At 39.2% G+C, this 17,500-nt stretch overlaps 2 protein-coding genes and 1 long non-coding RNA gene across 5 annotated transcripts in view; 2 read left to right on the top strand and 1 right to left on the bottom strand.

Moving 5' to 3' along the window:
* Positions 1 to 17,500, bottom strand: part of LOC138042526 (synaptotagmin-1-like) — a 20,926-nt gene that overhangs the window by 2,398 nt on the left and 1,028 nt on the right. Inside the window, exons 1-6 of one of the 3 annotated variants that reach the window (XM_068888445.1) lie at positions 17,048 to 17,500; positions 16,678 to 16,827; positions 6,349 to 6,399; positions 3,822 to 4,342; positions 2,481 to 2,961; positions 565 to 715 (exon numbers count right to left, since the gene is read on the bottom strand). The exon at positions 17,048 to 17,500 is cut by the window's right edge and continues 1,028 nt beyond it. In XM_068888445.1, the coding sequence (XP_068744546.1) occupies positions 565 to 715; positions 2,481 to 2,961; positions 3,822 to 4,195 (1,006 nt within the window). In that variant the 5' untranslated portion in view covers positions 4,196 to 4,342; positions 6,349 to 6,399; positions 16,678 to 16,827; positions 17,048 to 17,500. Of the gene's footprint in view, positions 1 to 564; positions 716 to 2,480; positions 2,962 to 3,821; positions 4,343 to 6,348; positions 6,400 to 16,677; positions 16,950 to 17,047 lie in introns of those variants that run through there. The other 2 variants (XM_068888444.1, XM_068888446.1) reach the window with 2 other exon arrangements.
* LOC138042528 (uncharacterized) overlaps positions 10,113 to 17,500 on the top strand; it is a 19,565-nt gene continuing 12,177 nt past the window's right edge. The window contains exons 1-2 of the long non-coding RNA XR_011131012.1: positions 10,113 to 10,247; positions 10,567 to 10,775. This is a non-coding gene — a long non-coding RNA (uncharacterized lncRNA). The remainder of the gene's footprint in view (positions 10,248 to 10,566; positions 10,776 to 17,500) is intronic.
* On the top strand, positions 10,902 to 13,325 carry LOC138042527 (myb/SANT-like DNA-binding domain-containing protein 3). The gene has a single exon (XM_068888447.1). It carries the CDS (start codon positions 11,936 to 11,938, stop codon positions 13,064 to 13,066), a length of 1,131 nt encoding a protein of 376 aa, XP_068744548.1. The 5' UTR covers positions 10,902 to 11,935; the 3' UTR covers positions 13,067 to 13,325.

Genomic DNA, 17,500 nt, shown 5'->3' with positions numbered 1-17,500 from the left:
CCTTTTTCCTTCGTCATAATATTGTCAAAATAGTCTGCGGCTATCGCCTCGTGGATCCACAGCTACTTTGACAATGTTACGATGCAATTCATGATCAATAAAAGGACAGACGCATGAAAAACTGACATCAATTTGTTAAATCTCGAGCTGCGCAGAACGTATGCGCAATAACAATAGTAGGCACCGTCCTTAAAGAAACAAAGTGTCCCCCAAATGCTGCTCCTGCTCCTTAAGTAAGGATAAACAGGTACATTTACGCTAAGCTAAAAATAAGATGAACGCTAACCTCAGTACCGTTACCTTACTGTTTGTTTTTGTTATAGAAATGCGTGTTTCTTAATCGTAGTGATCTGATTGGATAAATTTCAGTTTCGGCGGAATTTACATATATGAAAATTGTTCTTCGGCACGCAATGCCTGCGGTTGAAGGTGGGCCTTCGTGTTGGATGTCAAATGATTGGACGTGCATCTAATTGGGTGAATTTCTGGACATAATTGTGACTTTTGCACGACAAAAGGAAAACGCACAAAAAACAGGAGAGGAAAGTATAATAACTAACTAACCAACAGAACGAAGGAGACCTTCCGTCAGATTCATTCCCTTCATGATAGCGACCGTGAGGGTCTGGTCACTGGGAACGTAACAAAGTGACAACAGCAACTCGCCGCATTCAGCATTGGAAAAGTTTTGCAACGCACCACCGAGGAAAGTATCCTGGGAAACAGTTAAACAAAAAATTAAATTGGTTAAAAAAATCGAGATAAGGCTATACCTTTCTCTAAGGGCGCTTTCCATTTGACAGAACAGACCGGCCAGACCTGGCATTTGGATGGACTAACTCTACAACGTATTCAAATTAACACACTTCGAGGATGATATATACTCCTCCAGAACAATGCGAGGGATTATCATGGAAGTGTTACTTCAAATTGTTGCATTTTCTTTGCAAACTTACGGGTCTGGCCGGCTAGTTCTGACAAAAGGAATGCGCCCTAAGTATCATCAAACGTGTGACAAAAAAGACGCTGTTTCCATAATTTGTTTGAAAAAATATCAGCTTTTATACGCAAGAAACCATTAAATGAGTATCCTATGAGTTTTAAGCATGCAAGAAGTCGATATTTTTGGTGATATATATCATATAAGATGATACGACATATGCCCAGTACTTCATATAATTATATAATAAGCTCAATAATGCACGAATTTTGATTGGTTCTCACCTGCGATCTATTAGAGGACAGACGCATAGCTGACGTCATCATAAAAAAGATTTTAATGCTTTGTTGTATAAAATAAATCGATTCCATGTTGCCTTGCGTCTGTTCAGAAATCGCCTCGTGTGCCACATGATTTTTGTTTTTACCACATTTTGACTTAATCTGTGATCTATTATTGAACAGACACCCTGCAACATGGAATCTATTTGCTAACAAGACACGAGCTGAATTTGTTTATTTTTTAAAAATACCATCTGGACTCACGCATGCGCCATCTACTTCCTCCTACACCCACTGATTGTCAGACCAGGGCACATCGACTCATTTTAAGGACGGTGCCTACTAAATCAAAGGTATTTTTTCCCGGTTTATGAATATGCAGGAAAAGCAGATCTTAACAAGTGTTTGAATTCCAAAAAGAAAATTGGGGGTAACCGCTCATTTTTCAAAGATAATTAATCAACGATATTTGTAAAAAACTTTAAAATACAAAGCAATATATGTCGCTCTTTTCCATATGGAAGCTTAACTATCTCTGAAAAATGCGTGGTTATCCCCAGTTTTCTTTTTGGATACCAAGAGTACTTGCTGAGTTTTGCTTTCACCGCATAGTTTTAAACTGCGCAAAAATATCCCTCTATTGGTAAGCACCACCAATAGGAAACCTGAGTATCTTGAGATGCGCAGAACGTATGCGCAGTAACAATGGTAGGCACCGTCCTTAAGTGTACGACCTAAAGGTTTAATTAAAACTGAGTATTTTTCCAAAAATGGCTCAGCGTTCATAGACAAATGCATTTATATAGTCTTTTTTAGTACTCTCAGATTGGTTAATACATTTTTAGAGAGCTTTTGATTCTCTTTATAACTAAATTTCATATATTTGTTACAACATTCCAATTCATCCTCGGGTGCGAGGGTGTGATTTTAAACAAATCGTTAAAACAACAACAACAGACGGGTACTGCAAGCACAAATAGTAAGAACCCTTAACACGAACTGTAGTTGTAAATACTTAAAACCAAATTTTAAAAAGTTTTGATCGAAACGCAGCAATTTTAATTAGATCATTCACAAACCGGCAGATGCGTGTAACTCCCCACGCAGTAAGTTTTCCTGACTAACATTGACATCTTTATGAAGACCACAGTTTCTGAAAACTTAATTAACGACAAAATTACTGCATGTGTTTTGAATTTTGTCTACATTTTTCTTAGTTCCTATTTGTGTGGAAAATGAATAATGAGGTCGTTACTCACCGGGTCGTGGACTTCTTCTAAATAGCACCATATCGTGGTCGCACCCGTAAAGTCACAATAGATGAGTGGCACTCGACACTCTCCCAATACATGAGCATGCGAAAAGCTGTCGAAGAAGAAGGTTACCAACAGGAGACTGTGCGCATGTGCATCCTCACCGGCTTGAATGTTAAAAACGAACCTCTCGTTGTACGGAGGGTTAACGGAACGACGATGAATGGCGGTTTGTTTTCTCGGATCTCGGTGCGGAAGAACAGTTATGTTTACACATGTATCAATACTTCCAAAATAATCTCGCAGCGGAAAGTCTTTACCGCTTACCAAGGTGACCCATAAGTTTCTGTTCTTCTCGTTGTAGCTGACTTTGATATTGAGTTGCCCCAGTTTTTTGTCTCTGCCGATGCGTACAGCTCGTTCTTGGTAATACAAATTGGGGTCGAGCTCACCCATTTCCTCCGCTTTGTCATATAAAGACATCAACCTGGAAAAAAGTTAATTTAACAAGGAAAAATGAGGGTACAGGAACGGATCCAGGATATTTCTTAGCAAGGGGTACAGCCCTAAGAATCCAGACTAAATGATTTAACTGACTGGGCTTTTTTTTTTTGCAGAATACTCATTATTTTAGAAAGCCACAGGTTACCTCAGGAGGGGGGTTCGCACCCCTTGCACCCCTCCCTTAGATCCGCCTCTAAGCGTAGGACTACTATCCATTTAGCTTTACGGCGTTCTTACGACTTAAATGTTTTAATTTGCGAGCCGATCGCATTCATCTGATTCGTGCGTTTTACAGTGCAGTAACTCTAACTGAATGCTGAAAATTGTGCAAAATTGCAGAAATTGCCTATGCGAGTGATGTTAATTCCTAATATTACTTGGTCGGCCATAGTCGACTAGCTTTACTAATTTGCTAGGACGTCTGCAATTCTCTGAAACAAGAGGAGATATATGTGAGAGAAGACGTGAATGAAATTACCGCGGTATGCATTTCAGGAGATAATTTGTTAGAAAAGACACTCTTCTTCATTTCAAGACAACATTTAATAGGCACGGTTTTAAGTGAAATCTTAAAAACTGTTCTTATATCGACGATATATGATACAAGTAAACTTTAGATACTTATGTATTACTTCATTTACTTATTATCGGTACATCGCCTTATGCATGTATGTAGTTTAATGTTTTAATTATCAATGAATTTATTCATGATTAATTACTCGCTGTCAATCCTGTTTGAGATTCTTCTTCATGCAGTTTTAATAACATTGTCCTTTTTTCTTTTGTATTTTTACCGGAAACTCATTAACGTTAAGGAGGAAACCATTGTAACGTAGAACTTACGTAAAACGTTTCTCGTCATTTGTTCTTCCTGTCCTGCCTTGCGCAAGGTCTGGTGTAGGCTGCTGTGCTACATAGCTCCGTGAGGAGGGGATAGAAAATTCCGGTGAAACTACTCCGCCTTCGCGGGTTTTCGATGACTTATTTTCACTACTGCTTCTGACAGCGCTAGCACTCCTTGGTTTGGATTCTTGTTTTGATTGTCTTTTCTTGGAGCTTCTCTTCCAGCGCTCTTTCACCCTTTGGCAAAGCTTGCGGAAGTATTTACAGATTATTCCAAGAACAATTACACTGGAAAGGACAAGCAGTGCTGCAATGGTTCCAGTGCCACTCAACAGCAAGTCAGTTTCGTGACGCGCGCTTTGAATTCTGGGCATGCTTATCAGTCATGCGTGTGCGTTGTAAATGTGACTTTATACGACAAGCCGATTCTTGATTGATTCTCACATCCTTTTTATAGGTGTGAAAGGTTTACTCAGGTGACTGGATCTTGCATTGTAAAGTGACCACCAAGATGAGTTTGACTAAAAGAGGAAAATATATATATTAAAAGGTTTTAAGATGGAATATAATATGAGCACTAAAAGTAATGATGACAATAACAATGAAAATTATAACTTTTCCTAGCGAGAAGTCATGGCAATTAATAAAACAAGCAGGGATTAGTGAGGTGCCTTGTACTGGTTCCTGTTTTGTCATCGACGAGGTGTTTGAAAGTAGTTGCATACTGTGGAGAGAATTGTTTTGTACCCTTCTTAAGTAGTGAAGGAATCACACTGTAAGTATTTTGACTGTTATCTTGTTGCTAATAATTTTATTAAAAACAACTATGGAATACATGTCTTATTGCAATATCATTTTTGTGGGATATCAGTAGCCTTTCTTGCTTACAGAACGGGATATTGCCGGACGGTCACCTATCCAGGTCGTAACCCCGTCCGACAGGACTTGACTTCAGTCCCTTGGGCAAGCCATAACACTATCCCTTGAGATCGAGGCCTATTTGTGCCAGAACAAGATGGCTTCCAAACGCGGAAATCGTATGGCATCGTGATCGACACCCGAGGGAAATCCCGCGGAACTGACACTATTAGAATACGTTCTCCTCGAACGCAACAACCTAAGCAATTGCAAAGAAGCCAGAGGAAAACATCTGGGGCCCGGCTGTTCAAAAGCCGATTAACGCGAATCCCAGATTAAAAAATTAACCAAGGAGTTAATTTCTCTACTTCCAATTGCCGTTCAACGCTGATATTCGGCAAAACTTTACATTAGAGGAAGTCAATCTTAAAAAAAAAAAAAAGCAAAAGAAACGTTCAGCAAAAAGTTGAAAACATGAAACAAAAGATTACGCTAATCCTGGTTTAAGTTAATCGGCTTTTGAACAAACAGGCTCCTGGACGCTTCATGCTACGGAAACCGGAGATAAGAAGCGCCGGCCTGATGGGCCTTCTGGCTCGTAAGCAGTGAACAAAGAGTCCGTTATCCATGGGTAAGAATCTTGTATCGGGTTTGTTCCTTCAGCGTCAGAAAAATGTGTACATTTTTAAACCAAGTTTTGCTAGAAAATAAAATACAGTTTGTGTAAAATAAAACCCCATTTACACTATAGGAAAACACAGCAAGGCAAGGATGACAGCCGGCAAGGATAATATTTATTTCAGGACGAAAAGGACGGCACCTTGCCCTTTAAAAGAACGTGAAAACGTTCCCGCTTGCCCAGAAGCCAATTATTGATAATTCCGCGCATGCCTTGGCGCATGCCACAACTTTAAAACGCATGCTCATTTCCAAGCCTCTGGAAAACGAACTTCTATGTGGGAGAACATGCGCCGTAAGGGTTCTTGTAGCCAAAAATTTTCTATTTGAACCTTAAGGAGCCTGCTCACTCCTCCTGCTAACATGAATGCACCAATTAGAGCCTCTTTTGATTATTCTTCACGAAAACCAATGAGAAGACACTTTGTTTCAGGGTTCCCCAGAGCTCTTCTCTCCCTTAGTCAAGAGAAGAGCTCTGGGGTCGAGATTGGGGTCGAGGACTGACAAGGAGGAAGGAACTGAAGTTAATGGACCTGACGAAACCATTCAATTTTTCATTCCTTTGGAGAGTTAATCAGTGTCGACATCGCGAGCATGCGAAGCAACTGTGTTTTCCTTCGGCAGTCGCGGTATCTCATTAAACGCTTTTTCCTCCTCAATTCCTTGCGTTTATGTTTCTTTATTCCACGTTGTCGCCATTCGTTTCTCTTCAGCTTCGTTTGTTGTCCTTGCCAAGGATGGAGATTACGAACATCAACAAGCCCAACGCCATCAGTCAGTGTTGAATTAGGGCAAGGTATTAGTTTAACTATTTTTGCCCTTTTCTCATTAAGTCTTCATTATACTTCTCTGTAAACCTGTTTATGTTTTAGAGAATAAACTGTCTGTCTGTCAATTAGCAAAATGCGCATGCCTGGAGCAAAATAGCACTGCCTAAAGGAAACACACGCATGGATAAAAAAAGTGCATGTGTAAACAATCCTTGCCTTACCAGAATGTTAGCTACTCTTCTCGATTTTCATCCTTGCCTTGCTACTTTTTCCTGTAATGTAAAAGGGGTTTAAACTCAGTACACCAATTTGCGTGTTGTAATTGTATGACACCTTTTGCTGTTCATTAGATAGCAGAGAATAAATTTCATTTGTGCCAATATGGTAAACACCTGCATACAAGAACAAGTGGATTAAGAACATCAGGCTGAAATTTGGCCAATAAAGCAGCATATAAATAACAACAAAATCAGCCTGATAAATAAAACATGTTCTCAATACAAGGGGAAGGGGTATTAGGAGAAGGGAAACAATACAGTACAGTAACTTATATCAAAGTACTATGGTGTTCAGGACTATTACAAACTATAAAATCTACTACAAAACAGCATCGTGTGTTAATTAAACGTCTAGTGATATATAATTTTGAAGTATTTCTGAAACCAATTTTAAGAACATTTTAAGAACACTTTCAGGCTGATTTCTCACTAAACACCCCTTAAATCATATATCTATCATATTCATATATCATATATCTTTATTTACCCTCGGATTTTTAGAGTAGCCGCCTTGGTGTAGCTAATATCTCCGAGCATTTACCCTCCCAACCATGATACACCACAGAAGACAGACCACAACACCGGGAACTACATGCCCTACTCTTTACGACAAGTGTGCGGCTTCTTTTACGTCCCACAGGATTATGAACATTGAAGGGTTGTGAGACGGGACCTCCGGCTTATCGTCCTTATCCGAGAAGACTAGAGAGTCTAACCATTTGCAGATGTAATTACAAAGGCAGCACTTTCTCCTCAGTTATTTAAAGACCCTGAGTGTTGGTCCGGCCGGGGTTGAACTCACGACCTCCCGCGTAACAGCCCGGTGCTCAACCAACTGAGCCACCGGTGCGCGGTAAAATAAGAACACGATCAACCTTAAACCTGAAAAAAAGTGTTCTTATATGCGGGTGTTTACTGTAGTTAAACTAATACTGCAAAACTATACTGACCAAACATCATTCATTTATGCGAAAGCACATTCATGAACAATTTTAGCATAAGCAGTAAGATTCAATAGTATTAACAGACAAGCATTTACATCTTTATACGTGAATTATTTGCTTGGATTGTATAGCTACCTTCATTTGCGCAATAATCAACTCAATTGACATTAATTTTAGTGTTTGGGATTTTCATTAACGAGTCAGTTTGCATAAACACTCACATTCTGTTGCATCAACAGAACGTCTTTTTAATGTCCACTGTGATAAGGAAATAGAACTTTTCAATAACGCGACATACTGTAATTTCAAGAGATTTTTTTGGGAAAAAAATGTTCACGACAACAAGCCGTAATATAAGTTGTCTTAAGGCAGCAATTAAAGCAGATATTTCAAGGCCCGAGATACAAGCTCCGTTGAATGACAGAAATGAGCCGAGACGGTAAGGTATCTCCTCGGGCGACTACGTTTTGGCAGTTTTTTTTTTTTTGCTATCGTTCGCAGTTGCATTGCAACGAAGTATCGACACTAACACAGCAGCGAAAATAAAGTTTACGGGACTTTCGACAAACGGTGCCCTACTCATTTTTTTATATTGATATAGCTTTTTCTGCGAAGTTAACATAATCATCCAGTTCTCAAAAAAGTGTCCCTGGTGATCAACGATATTCGTGGCATGTTTGAGTAGAGGCAGACCAATCCCTGCCTTTCAGGGAAACTTCGTAAACATCTTAAGGGTTCTAAAATGGAACCTCCAATCTTGCTTCATGAAGTTTAAACCCCAGGAATAAGTGTTGGCAAACAAATTTATTCCATTTTTTATATATCCATTTTACTATACTTAAGGCATGCATCCTGTTGCGACACTTGCCAGTTTTTGTAATGATGACGCACTTAATTAAGAGCTGGTACGAACGTATTTCCGTGTGTGCATGCAAGGGTTAAAAAATAACTCAGTCGAAGGAATAATATCTCTAATCGTAACTCCTACAAAATTCTCGAATCTGATTTGTTCTGGGCGCGCCTGTTTGTCACGTAATTGGCGCGCGCGATCACGTCGGTTTCCAATTACAGGTATCCAATTTTGGATACAAAATTGGATACATGTAATTGGACACCTGCGCCATTCGCGCGTCAATCACATGCACTTGGATGGGGTTTTTCTCGCTGTTTTCCTACTGTTTGCACAACAGATTGAATATAATTTTAACTTTTTCTCACAAAAAGGTATTCAAAGACTGTTATCCTCCCATTTTGTTATGGTTACGATTAACAAGTAATAGGACTGCGTGTCGTACAATTCAGGGGTAACCGTGCTAGTAATTTCAAATCGGCCTCGCGCGGCCCATTTTTAAATTACTAGTCCGATTATTCCCTGAATTGTACTCCACTCAGTCCTACTACTACTACTTATCAGGGACAAGCTAAGTGAGGCTAAAATTAACCATTATGTTGCTCGAACGATGAAGATACGTGAGATCTCGAACAACATTCCGACGGAAAGTGAGTAACAATTCATTAATTGCTTCCTGTTCACTTGCCCAGTGATAGCTAAGTATCTTGCCACTGATCTGGGAACGCTCTTTTTTAATTAATAAAAACAATAAGCGATTGACGGTTCTTTGCACACATGGTCGTTGGTCAGTTTCACGCACTTGTTTAAAAGAGAATCGAAAAGAAATGCGCAAAATACATGCCGCTCGTACAGCACGACTTTTTCCTTGAGTTCCGTGTTGACCGTTTGGAGACGGTATTACAATGGCTTCACTTCCTCTTAAGATATTTTACAAAGTGTAAGAGTCTGCCCGGAAATCTTATATCTTGGAAATCCTATCCGAGAACGGAAACAACAATTTGTAAACAATGCACGGGATTTCTCCACGGAATTCTTATGGTATTTCCTGTTTACCGTAACATGTGATTTCTTGATTCATCCAGTCGCAAGGACGAGCTAGGAAGTAATCTCTTGGACCATGATACAAAGTACAAATTCCGATGGCAATCAGCCTCTTTTTCCATGACCACCCCCTCCCCCCATCCAAAAAAAAGAACTTTTCCTCTTTTTCTATTATATAAGGGTTATTGACCAAGCGTAAGGTCAAGGTGGCTGGATATGGGCCAGGTTCTTTCTTTGCGTGTTTATGACCGAACAAGCTTGATAAATAAAACACCAAAGAAATGATCTTTGATCTTGCGGGACCAAGCGAGAAATCCTGAGCTGGCAGTATAGCTCCATCTTGCCGGCTCGGTTAGCCAATCACAGCGCGGGATTTGGTTCATCTTGCCCGCCCACGGAGCTACAATTGTAGTCATATAATGATGGTCATTACTAATTACCAACTGTGTTCTTTGTTTTTTATACTGAAGAAAACACTTGTCACGACACGGCTGAATAGTGTGGGAAAACAACAGAGCAAATATTTGACAACAATTTTTGTGATGAACTCTCTGATTTTTAATTTGCATAGACAACAGGCATTGACTTCGCTTCCAAATCGTTTGGGCGACATCCGAGCTACTTTCAGAGAACCAAGGTCTATCATGCAAATCCGGTTGATCTTGTAAAATTACAAGCATCATGCTGCTTCATTTTTGCTATTTAACATTCCTCGAAATAAATAATTAAAATCGCGGAAAATTCGCTCAGTGGAGGGACGGGGGTAGGGCAGAGGGACAAACGCAGTTCGTGCATGTATGCATGCATTCCATGGGCGTTTTGTAAACAGTTCTAAGCACGGTCTCGTATTAAATTGCAAGAAAACTTTACAAAAGCCTAAGATCGGTTCCGTTTCCAGTAAACAAGTCAGTCACTTCCCCGTTTGAACGATTACTTGCAAAACGTCCTGTCCGAGTCCATTTGTATTGTCTGTGTATGTGAGACTGAGTCTCATTGTAGAAGAGGTAAGAGTTGAACAGGCGAAGGTCATTTGAGTAAGATCTTTAAGACAGCCCAACTTGTTTGTGAGTCATTCCTTCATTAAGGTTTTCATTAAGGTATTCTTCAAGGTCAGGTCAGACACGTCTTTTAACGGGGGAAAAGATGATTTTTAAAAACCGATATCGGTGATTGGTGAATTCGAGAACAAGGCGCCTATCGAGTTTATGCCTAGTAGCTTAGTTCAAAGTTTTGTAATGGTGACGAAAGGTGGTCTGATATGTTGCGAAATTTTTCTCAGATGGATTCATCCGTTAATTATGTTGACCACGCTTTTTTTCATAGAGCGAAAGATATACAGTCCGAGTAAATGGAGATGAAGTTTTCACTGCTTCAAAGACTTCCCTTTGACATTTATAAGAATCTGGAGAGTTCAGGATTAAGGCTAAATGACGTAAGGAAGCAAAAGTATTGTGTCACCTTGATGATACGACAGCAATTTCTAAGCCGTGATTCAACGCATGACCCTATTTGTACCCAACACTGCGCCACAGGTAAGCAGTCTTTTTTTTTTCTGCAGGGGGGGAGGGGGGAAGGGGGGAGGGGAGGGTAGCCACATAGGGTGAGAAGTCTTGATAGAAAGTGTTAAAACCATTTTAGGGCTGTTTCCTATTATTTTATTGTGAAAGTGTTATTTACTACCTGGAATTTACAGTCTCGTGCATACAGGCGAGAACTTTTTCCGTCAGTGCAAACTGGCAACAAATTCTCACTAGAACAAATACATTTGTCAACCATTGCTTTCTAATACTATGACACACTATGAGATTACACTCACTCTTGCACTCACAATGTGTCTAATTGCCTTTTCACAGCTAAGTCATTGGCATTTTATTTAAGAAGCCACTTTATTGAAGGCGTTTAGTCAAAAACAGGTCCATTAAAATTAAAAAAAAAAGCCTGGCATTTTTGGAACTGATCGTGCCGAGCTAGCATTAATTCGGGTAGATTTCCTTTGGCAAGACTCCTTGATGGCTGCGGATTATGCACCATTTATATGATAATCTCTTGGGCAGGTAAACTACAACCGTCATCTATGGTGTCTTATTTGAAGCTACAGCCGTTTTTCTTTCTTAAAGTACTATCGGAAAGAAATATGTTCAGGTTATGTCGATCCACAGTGGTTTCAACAGCTAATTAATTCTTATTTTAAAGTTATAAAATCACAAACTGTTCGCTCCGCTTTTGAGAAATTCTGGCGAGACCGGCTTGATAAAAACAGGCAGGTTTTCAAACTGTACAAAGCACGTTTCTTTCTAAAGCCGGATTTACTGAAAATCTGATATATGAAAGGCTTTGTGATCTAACTCCTTTCGTAATTCTATGACGTCATGGGATTAACATAATACGTGCTGAGAGCCACGCATTATGTGTTCGCAGTTATTTATATTAAGACCTGTATTAGTCGCCGCGCAGATGAAGCAAATAATCGAAGAGTCCTAGTTTAGGCCGTTGACTTAACGTCAACATCACTAAAGGTCACTTGATATTGAAACTGAGAATTAGTTAATTTACCGGGAACGTTGATTACAGCACGATTTTCGCCGGGCTTAACGATTATTCCAATCAGGCTAAAGTTTTCAATTTCGCTCGTTGTTTTGGGCGGTTTTAATCCATGTGATTTTCTTTATTCGATCGGCGCTGCGATTCGCGGATGGAGGGTTACTCTGGCGAAGGACGCAATGACTCACTGGATCTGCTACTTGTAGCTAACAAGCGAAAGCCTAACTTTACTGAAGGGGAGAGTTTGTACTTGATATCCCAGTTTGAGCGAAACGCCAAAATACTGACTTCCAAGTTAAACGATGCCGCCACTAACAAACACAAGGTGGAAGTGTGGAAACGCATTTGCGGCGATTACAACAGCAAGAATCCAATTGTTTTACGAACGGCCAATGATCTGAAGAGAAAGTGGAAGAACATGGTGCGAGCGGCTAAGAAGGAACTGTTAGAATCGATAACCCCTTCTGCGGAGAATGGTCAGCAATCGGTTTCCCAGAGAAAACTCTCCCCGGTTAGTCAAAGAATCGTAGACATTTTACGGATAACTATTTCAAATTGTGGAAGTTTAGTGAAATCTCCGGGATTGGAAAACGAATTTGATGGCAGTTTTAATGAGACCGATCAAGCTTCAGTGCAAGCTTGCGAATCCAACGAAGATGATAGCAGTGAAACGTCTGTTCACGAGGATTGCAATGGCTTACAGCACGTCGTTCATGTGGTAGTAGGACAAGACGTGAAACCTTCAGTGTTGGACGCGCCTTCAGATACAGAAGAAATTGAAGGTCTAAAACAAAGTAACCACGATACACAATCACAGTTTTCCGGTGGAAGTGCTGCAGTTGTTTCCAAAGCAGACGACCAAGAGAAACATGATACAGTCAACGCTTCGCCGGGAGGCAGTGGCAACGTTGTTGTTTCATCGTCTACCGTTCCAGTGACTGTCGTTTCCGCCGCGCGTTCTTTCCCAAGACAATTGCCGAGTACAAGCAACACAAGCCATGCAATCAGCTCTTCTTCGAAGCATCAACGCGTTTTGTTACCACAACAAAGGCGAATGCTTCCCTCGTCAATTTCGCACGTGATCAGTAGCAAGAGGAGGAAGCTTTCAGATCAATACTTCCAAGACGAACCCAGCTCGCACGTGCGAGCTGAGATAGACAGACTTAAAAAAGATAAACTAATTCTTGAGAAGGAAAAGTTAGCATTGGAAAAAGAGAAACTCGTCATGGAAAAGGAAAAGCTTTCTCTTGAAATTCGTTTCTTGCGAGATCAAATGGACTGACATCATTGCAATTAATAACAGCGATTCCCTACCGCGTTCACGATTATTTGATTTACATTTGAATTTTCTGTTCTTTGACGTTGAATCGGTATGCCATAAACATTCACCAAAAAAGAGAAAAATCTTGATATATCTTTGTTGTGATGTAAGCCAAAACTTAAAGCCAAATTATTAAATTAAGGTCGTTTATTCCATGAATCTGTGAATTCTCTAAGTTTTTCTCTGTGAAAACTTTCGTATTAAAATTTTATTCGACTGACCTTTTGACGTACAACACCGCAGAATTAATGTTTTACAATGAGATTTTTGCTCCCTACATTTTCGTGTTTTTACTTCTGAGCACCCTTGGGACCAAGTTAAGCCTCAAATGGATTGTTAGCTTTGTAAGCATAGTCGATGGTGCTCATTTGTATAGTTTTGTTTTTAACAGTCAATTCTAACTATTTGTGCAAATAGATTTTGCTTAAAATAACCTTCACTAAAAAAATCTCGGACAATATTGTCACCCAAACATGATTGCTCTAATCGTAATAAGACCAGCGTCTATCGGAAAAGCATCTTCTGTGAAGAATGGCGGGCTAATTAACTCAGATGGCAACTAACATAACATCGTCGAACGGTTAAATTCAGAGCTCTCAGTGTTGCCAAGCGCCGGATTTTATCGCCTGACAACTGGCAGTGGTAAATTTTTAAAGTACGTCGCGCAAATTGGAAATCTTCTGTCAGAATTATTGTGCTTTGCCAAGTGTATACGTGAATACATGATTCTCCATTACGAAATTCTCATAGAGTTTGGGTTCTAAATTAATATGGTATATAATCATGAATAGTAATATTGGTAAAGTGTATATTCCCTGTTGCGATGAAGCGGGTTCTTTTCGATACCTTACTTCAGTTACTATTCGTACAGGGAATAATGTATGTACCTGCGATTAACGGAATTCCCTGAGAACTGCAAAGGCAGTTCAGGAGTGTCAAATACTAGTGAACAACGGAGTAGCGAGCGAAGGAGCACTTTATTCGGGGAAATGTAAAATTTGGAGCATACAAATGTTGCATATATTTCCCTAAACATCAAGTCCACAACTGTTTAGGAGATTGAACGAACGCAAGGCAAGTTTAAAACTTACTAATACAGACCATGTCACTTGAACAACTCATATGCATATAAGTATAGATGAAACAACTTTGAGCCCTAAGTTTTTCTTCAGTGTACACATAGAACAACTTTGCAGCTGTAATCAGGTACCTTAAGATGCTTTTAAGTCGATCTTTTAAAACAGAGGATTCATGCATTCAGCACCAGCTGTTTGTTATTCTAGCCTTTGGTGAGTTAGCTGGATTTATCTCAGTTTATGCCGTAAATTAAACAGCGACGAAGTGTTCTCCTGAGTCGACCGTGAAGTGTGACTGAAATTTGAGTAAAAACATGGCCATGTTTCGATAGGGTATGTGTAAATAATAACTTTTAATATGTTATCGTTGTCAAAGTAAATGGAAATTCTTTGACCAATTTAAGGTCAGTTAAAGCGACAGCTGATCATAGTATTAAAAGAGGGCTCCTACAGTTTTCGCTACTCAAACTGTAAAGTGAAACTGAATTAATCTTGGCTGGTCATTTCAACTGTCAAGGTTGGGACTCGTTTTCTTCAGAAAACTTGCAAAGAAGAATGAAGCGTTGCTCAATCTTGTTTGGATCATATATCGACTTGATTACCTCTTGTCAAATATTTTTGTAAAATATTTATTTACTGGAAGGGAAATGTTGAAAGTTAAGACAATAATTGATCTCAGTGTGATTCATGCAGAGTCGATTTGGCGATAGGCACGATGTGTTATTGCAAATTAAACTTTAGAACCTTGCATACATAAGGGTAATGTTCCAACCATCAACTTAAGACACAAATCTCAACTGTGAATCTACGAAGAAGGTCACTGAATGAAGAATTTTGACCCCGGTGCTGAAACCATCCGAGCATTGCAGGAAATACTGAGTTGTTTATAGGACTTTTATAAGTTTTCATTTTAAAACACCGATGTTTAATCATTTTTTTTCAAAGGATTCTCAATAATATTCCTGTCCTGTAGAACGTGTTGTTTTAAATCGTCTAGGAAATTTGTAACTTTAAACAGACACGCCTTAAGTAACTTAGGCATCATGATAACTGAATCTGACATTTTGTCTTAAAAAATTAAATATGCATTTGGTGCAGTATTTTTGTATTTGCTTGCTGTACCATTTGGCTTGTTTGTCTGTTTGTTTTCTTTTAATTTCTCATAATAAAATAACTGAAATGTCATGCAGCCAAGAAGTTAGTACTGTACAATGGGTTCCCATCTGTGAGAATGCCCTGATAAATCAGTTAACTGTTTCAAGATTTGGAAACCACCATCCATAATTTCTTGACCTCCTAGTAAACAGAGGATTTGATTCCAAAAACTGACTGAAGCTACAGCTGCCACCTGGTCTGAATCCACCCACACGAGGTGAGATTTACAGACGTACTGTTTATGTCGATACAAGAGTTTTGCCTGAATTGAAAATTCCCTTTCTGATATCGTTAATCCAATCGAATGAAAGGAACGAAAGATGACAGAGATTTGGAAACGTCCAAGGCTTTTTCCTTATTTTAATGAATATCTAAAACACTGTAGACATTGCAACTTGAAGCACAACCGCCTTTCAAAATGAATGAGGCAAACACAGTAAACTGAAGGCAACCGCCAAGACGTGCTTTCATTATATCAAACCAACACTGAAGTTTCTGCTTCAACTGGACCGTTTAAAAGCAAGTTATATTGCTACATTAACAAGCCGTTATCTTTTTCAACTGTCTGCTTCCTATCATGGTTAATGGTAGTGTCAATATTGAACTTAAAAACTGATTTGGCCATTGCATAGAGAGCACGATCCTATTTCTTTACTCTAGCATTCTTTCCAAGTAAACTAAGGTGCTGTTTTAATTTACCGACGAATTCATGTCAATTTGTTTGGAAATAAGAACAATATTGGTAAGTTGGATCATCTAATGGTATCGGTTGTCAAAATAGATAATCAACACGGGCATAAAGACCTGACTTAACCAGAATCTCTTCCCGCCATGCGATTCGAAAGATAAAGTAAGCCATGTATTCGTCGATCAACATATACCAACCTAAAGCGTACCCATAACCTCCTAAGACGGCAGTTTATGGACTATATTTACCTGTGTCTTTCATACTTAATATCATAATTATGATAAATGTAAAAATCCCTCAAGCGTATATATTCAGTTAACCATATCAAGAGGCCTTGGGTCAATCAACGAAGCGTTTAAATCTCAACGGAAACCCTCAATTTGAAAATCTTACCAGTCTACATCCAAACGAATTCATCTAAAGCTCACAAGTCAACTTCATTGGGTGCAGAAAGTGCCAACTAAATCAAAACAACATACTCTAAAATTTATCACCACACGATGCCTCTCCTTGAAAATTACTGGCTTTTACCGTCCAAAACGTGGTAACTCTTTCTTCCCAATGCAAAAAAGTGTCTTGCATCTTTACAAGTAAGGCGACAAAAGCAAGATTAATATTTGCAGGTTCGAAGAGAGAAATTTAATTTTAAATACCTTCTTGATGATGTTGCGGATTAGGCAAGTCTGTCAGATCTTTCCCAAGTACATGAAAACTCTCTTCAGACTACAGTGATTTCTACAAATCTCACGCCAACGATTTAAGTTTCCCAGTTCTTCTTTGTTAATGTTGTTTGTGGAGACCACCTATCGACGAAAAACCCACCAGAACCAAGACTGTTAAGTGTTTTAAATTCACATATTGTAATTTTTGTCCATGACAAGTAGGTCATGCTTGATTAACCGACAGTTAAATAGCTCTTTTGTTTGTCGGTATGTGGAGCATCTTTAGTCTGTTTTGGCCAGCATCTCAGTGCAAGCGACAACAATGCAAGCAGATTACTTGCAAATCTCAGTTAATCTTTACCTTTGGACGTACTTCGTAGTACTAATTGGTAATTCAGAAAAACCAAACAAGTTGTTAATAGCTATCATCTTCAAATTCACGAAAGTTGAGTGAAACAAAACTCAACTTTTTGACGTTCAGGAGTTCGTTGGGTTGTTTGCAACGCAATGTGTCAATAGATAAACAGCATGTCAAAATTCCCGAGTTACCAGGAATAGATTACACACAAACAAACCAAACTGGTCTGAAACTTGTAATTTGAGTCTATTATCTTTCTGTTTCTACAGGAAAATAACTCCCTCAATAAGCCGAGGCTACTAGACTAGCAAAATATGGCAATGATAATATCATGATCATGTAAGTGACAGCTTAAAACTTGACAGAATTTGTGACTATTAGATTATCGAGTCGTTAATTTAATCTACATCATGACAAGTGAGCCAGAACTTGCATGATGGGGAAGTTAGCTGTCGC

Source organism: Montipora capricornis, chromosome 3, assembly GCF_036669925.1.
Source record: "Montipora capricornis isolate CH-2021 chromosome 3, ASM3666992v2, whole genome shotgun sequence".
Lineage (NCBI taxonomy): Eukaryota > Metazoa > Cnidaria > Anthozoa > Scleractinia > Acroporidae > Montipora > Montipora capricornis.
Note: the sequence above shows the minus strand (reverse complement) of the source record. Positions and strands in the feature narration are given on the sequence as shown.

What these genes read in the sequence shown, in the direction of transcription:
- LOC138042527 (XM_068888447.1), top strand. Translation starts at nt 11,936, where the DNA reads ATGGAGGGTTACTCTGGCGAAGGACGCAATGACTCACTGGATCTGCTA.